Here is a 5,163-nt window from a genome sequence, read left to right on the forward strand (position 1 = left end):
AAGATAGAAAACATAGCAGAAGCTCGTTCAAGCATAAAAGTTTGTAAGGTTTAACAATGTTTAAAGAGAGAAGAATAGTTTATTGGCAAAAGTTTTGTCTAATGCCCTTTTCAGTGGTTAAAAGGTTTTGCATCTTACCTATTTATCAGAACATGAGCGCTATGTGGGTTGAGAGTCTCCATTCTCTTCCATTCTTCTTCAACTGTGGCAACTTTAATCTCATTTTTACTTAAAATGTTTATTGTCCTTCGATTTTAGTGGAACAGCTTTGGTTCGAGAAAGAAAGTCATGGTTGCGTGAAGATGTGGTAACATTGGTTCTTCTGCAAAACAAAGCTAAAATGAATTCAAAACTGCACGACACAAAATAATAAAATTCTGAGACATAAAACTTTAGCGCTAACTCATTTGCTAAACAACTATAATATGCATGATTCCATGAACTCGTCTTGTATGCGCCACCTACCAATGTATACCGGCGAATTTCTGTAAGCCGTTTGTAAGTTTCGTTTAATCTCTTACAAAATCATTTGTACACAATTTGGATTGTTTCCTTAACTTCAAAAGCTTTATATCCTCCATCGACTAAATGATGGGTCTTTATAGAGAAGAAAAGAGAAAAGAATATCTGGATGTTGTCGATTAATCAAAAGAACAGGAGAGTTGAAAACATCTATGTACTCGTGGAAGAACTAAATAAGTTACAGTAATTTTGTAAGTAAGATTTTTGTAGAAGTCATTTATTTAATGTTGATGTAGTGGAGATCATGGATGTACGTAACGGTTAAGACTGAAACATTAAGTTTGGTTCTTCTTTTGTATTACAAAGACATAAACTGTTTTCTTTAATGACATGAACTGTAGAATTTATTTACGTTAATTTATGATCAAACCAATTGCATTTGTTTTTTGTATTTTGCAGTTTTAAAATAAAAGAATTTCCACTTGTCATCTTTTTATTGAAGAGGCGACTTGCACTTTAGTATATAAGGGATTGGATTATTACATTTAACAAAAAAAAACTATCAGATTATGACAATGCTCTTAGAAATTATTTTCTGTTTTTATATATTCTGACTTGATTACTCAAATCCCACGTCTTGTTTGTTACACAGGATAAGGGAGACTCTCTATAGGGTTCCATTGAAGTCTCTATTTTTTTTTTTTCAAATCAACCATCAAACTCTATTGTTCCATGAAATATGTTCCACCAATAAATGCAAAAACACAAACATAAAGTAAAGCAAAAACACAAACAAAAACAAAAAGGCATTTCAACCACCAACCGCAGAAGGCTTTCTCTATATGAGATCAGAGAATGTACGAATGAGCTGGTCAGCCAAAGCTTTTGGATCTTTGACCAACTGGTTAACGAAGCCCTTCACAAGGTTTTTCTTATCAGAATTGGCGTGTAAGCCATACCAAGTCAGAAACTTCAGTCTGAACTCCGTATCGACATTACCTCCCAACTCAAGCTGTCTTAAAACCCCGACGCAGTCCTCAAACTCAAGACCTCGGTCCGATGAACTCTCACCGTTGCTGACACCGACAGCCTTCTCAATAACAGTTTCTTTTAAGGCCAACTGTTTTTCTTTTTCGCTTGAAGTTGTTTCCTCTTCTTGAGATGTTTTTGTAGAGACTTTGGTTTCTACTACGCTCGTTTCTTTGAGGCCTCTAAAGGAAACGACTTTGAAGCAATACTCTGTAGCGGGAGTTAGTCCAGAGACAACATACCTTGTCTTTGGAGACACCAATGCACAAGTCAGTTTCTCTGTGTAATCTTTCTCTGAGGCCTTACGATGCCATACACGGTAATGAATGATGTATCCCTTTGAGGACGTTCCTTTTTCTGAACCAAGAATCAGAGTGAGTGAAGTCGCATCAACATCCTCGAATCTGATCTTGGTCAATGCATCAAAGAGTGTCAAAGCGGAAGAGCAAAGATCCTTCACGTTTGGCGCTGAGGCAAGTCTGGTTACGTTTCCTCTACGCTTCATTGATGGAAGATCATTAAGAGGACCACCCAGTTCAGTTTCTAAACACTTGACAGCCTTCCCAACTGGTTCAGACAGCTTTGTGTACTTCTCCGTACCCTTAAGTAGCTTTTGAGCCAAGACAAGACGGGAACAAAGTACATCTACGCGTGTGGTTTCCGTAGCAATCGTCAGTTGCTTCTCCCAACATCTGACAAAGAAAGAAAGAGAGAATAAATATCCATCTAAAATGTGTATAAACTGAAGTCAGTAAGATTCTTACTCAAGCAAGCTGTTTGTTCTGCCACAAGAGACACAGTAGTAGCATCCATCAACAGCATGACTTGGCTCATCTTCCTTGATACCAGACTTCTCACTCTTTAATGCACACTCAAGATGGCATGAGAAACCACAAGTAAAAGGAGGATCATAGTCGCAGGCTAACCATATACTTGGATCCTTGTTGCTATCGTAATCACCGCAGATACAACAGGAACATCTTCTGCAGAAGATGTCCTCCCGGCTCACCTTATCTTGACAAGCCAGGTTCGTACAGTATAAAGTATCTTTACCTGAATCATTTTCTATTTTCAAATTAGCATTGATTAAACAGAACAATGCTAGTTACAAGACCGGGTCTAGGCACAGCCCAACAAAACAGTGGTCTTAATCTCCAAAAATTTGTTTAAAAAATATATATATTTTAGTTCTTACGAAATAAATGTCTCTCAAAATTTCAGATCCGATCCTGACTACTTATGAAAAAGAAACATGTGTTGTTTGTATGTTACCTTTAGTGGTTTTAACTGAGCTAACGTTCTTCCTCTGTCTTTTTGAGTTCCTCTCAGTTGTTGTTGATGAATCTTTCTTCTCTGATACAACTTTCAAGAGCTTGTTGATGATCTGATCTTTCTTCAACCTAGTCTTGTTTTTTCTCTCTCCTAACTCTGCGCACAAGACTTGTAGAAGCTCCGCACGACCCCACTTCATCAAGACGTCAAAGGCGGAATCAGAATCATTGGACAGTTCATGAACAAGCTGTCTCTTTTCATCAATATTCTTGCGTTTCAATGATTCACCTGCAGCTAATACATTCATGCATAAAAAATGGACGTAAATTTACATTTTCTTGTGTTCTTCTTGGAGTCACCTGCTCCTAGAAGAACAATGTATTACAACACTGATTCTTCAGGATAAAACACACATAAAAGGGTCAAAAACTGCTCTAGGAAACAAACATAGAAGCTACTAGAATAATTCCGAAAACTAAACACAGTATGCAACGACAAATTCATTACTACGTTCCAAGAATACAAAAAGGGTCCACGGTCACTACTAAGTTCCAATAACAGTGAAAGAACCACCAACAGAATTACGTTCACAATCATTAAAACTTGCAAAAGAAAAAGAATTAGGATGCAAAACAATCAAAACGTCTCAAACTTCTAATCCCATTTGAGCTATAAAACTAAAGTAGAAGCTCCAACGATTCTCAATCATCTTAAAAACTATGAAACCTAAAGAATAGTTACCGTAAGGACATTTGTCCAAGACAGAGGCAACTGAGGGCATGATCAAACAAGAATTCGCAAAACCTGCAATGAAAGAAAGAAAGAAAATAACATTAAAAACAGAGAAGATAGATTATAGTGAGAGAGATCGTTCGTGAAAAAGAAACCAAGAATGAAGAAGAGCAATACTACAAAATCGAAACGTTCGTCTTCTTTGATATTCCTGTTATCCTTTTTGTATCATCTTTTATGAGCTTGATATTAGTTTGAGCTAATTAACTTCTTATTTATATAAAACATTTATAACATGAAAAAATAACTATTTATTTTTATCAAGGAATTTATTCAAAAAAATTAACGAAGTGAGAAAACATAAATAAATACGATTTTTAAAATCATCATTGACTTTAACCCATCTAACTTTTAACTTGAGTGTTCGAATGCGAAAACTAACTTCACAAATAATAGTATATATGTATCGATATATATTAAAATTAATAATTTAACCAATTATTAAAAGAAACCGCAGTGCCTTTTCTTACTCTTAGAATCACATAGATTTTCATGAGACTTCCATTAATGGATAGAACACTTAAGCATTTCAATTTTTTTACAAACACACTAATGGTAAAACACTTAAGCCAAATCAAAATTGTAGAACACTCAACATAAAATTTAATAAGGTTAAGGCCATCATGTATACGATATTAAGACATTATTCTTTTTCAAAATACGGCATAAAACTAAACATTTATTTGTAAAAGTTTATACAAATCACGCTTCAAAATGTTGTTATGTTTACCGATCCAAATGGAATTGCCTAAATCCACATGACATGAAATTATTCTATTAAAAATTTGAAAACAAATTTCATGTACCATCGATATTAGAACGAAATAAAATATAAACACTAATATGATTGAAAGGAATAGTGTAAATCTACACGATATCAAGATGATCGATTAGAACTTTTACAAGAAAATTGCATATTGCATTTACTTATGAGATTAGAACAGAATAAAATCTAACCATTGATATAATCGAATATAATAGCGTAACCTACGTGATATTAAATTGATTTGTTATAACTATATAAACAAATTGCACATACCTACGGAATACTCCACACGACGTCAAACTAGATCTCAAACGTTTTTCTTTTGTATGTACCACTTTAAACTAAATTAAAAAAATAAGATCAATATTTATATTAAAAATCATCGCCGACCCTTAAAACTCTAGAAGGATCGATGATGACCATTCATTAAAAGATAAGATTATCGATCGTTTATGTCAATTAATTATTTTCATTTTGACTACCTAAATCATTTTAGGTAGTTTTAGATTTGTTTGAAAGACTTACACTGGTCTTCTAATATGACTTTATGTATTACCGGTTTGATAGCTAAAATCATTTTTTTAACGTCTGATTAATTATGCTATTACAACGCTGATAAATATTACATAGACGATTCTACAGCCGATAATTCTACCACCATATGAGAATATACGTCTGACTGATATTAAACTGATTTGTTATAACTATAAAAACAAATTGCCCGTACCTATGGAATACTCCACACGACGTCAAACTATATCTCAAATGTTTTTCTTTTGTATGTACCACTTTTCACTAAATTAAAAATAACATATATATTTATATTAAAAATCATCGCCTAC

General features: G+C 33.9%; 1 protein-coding gene across 4 annotated transcripts; it reads right to left on the reverse strand.

Annotated features, from left to right (window-relative positions):
- Window positions 1-1,120: 1,120 nt before the first annotated feature.
- On the reverse strand, window positions 1,121-4,661 carry LOC108808152 (VIN3-like protein 2). 4 transcript variants are annotated; one of them, XM_018580340.2, is made up of 5 exons: window positions 4,595-4,661; window positions 3,505-3,567; window positions 2,764-3,057; window positions 2,256-2,544; window positions 1,121-2,183 (listed from the first exon to the last, which is right to left on the reverse strand). In XM_018580340.2, exons 2-5 carry the CDS (start codon window positions 3,542-3,544, stop codon window positions 1,301-1,303), a joined length of 1,506 nt encoding a protein of 501 aa, XP_018435842.2. In that variant the 5' UTR covers window positions 3,545-3,567; window positions 4,595-4,661; the 3' UTR covers window positions 1,121-1,300. The 4 variants fall into 4 exon arrangements, with proteins under 4 accessions (XP_018435842.2, XP_056844808.1, XP_056844806.1 ...); XM_056988828.1 differs by having other exon boundaries at window positions 2,764-3,051; window positions 4,595-4,639; XM_056988826.1 differs by lacking the exon at window positions 4,595-4,661 and adding an exon at window positions 3,673-3,760.
- Window positions 4,662-5,163: the final 502 nt, after the last annotated feature.

Source organism: Raphanus sativus, chromosome 6 (genome assembly GCF_000801105.2).
Source record: "Raphanus sativus cultivar WK10039 chromosome 6, ASM80110v3, whole genome shotgun sequence".
NCBI lineage: Eukaryota > Viridiplantae > Streptophyta > Magnoliopsida > Brassicales > Brassicaceae > Raphanus > Raphanus sativus.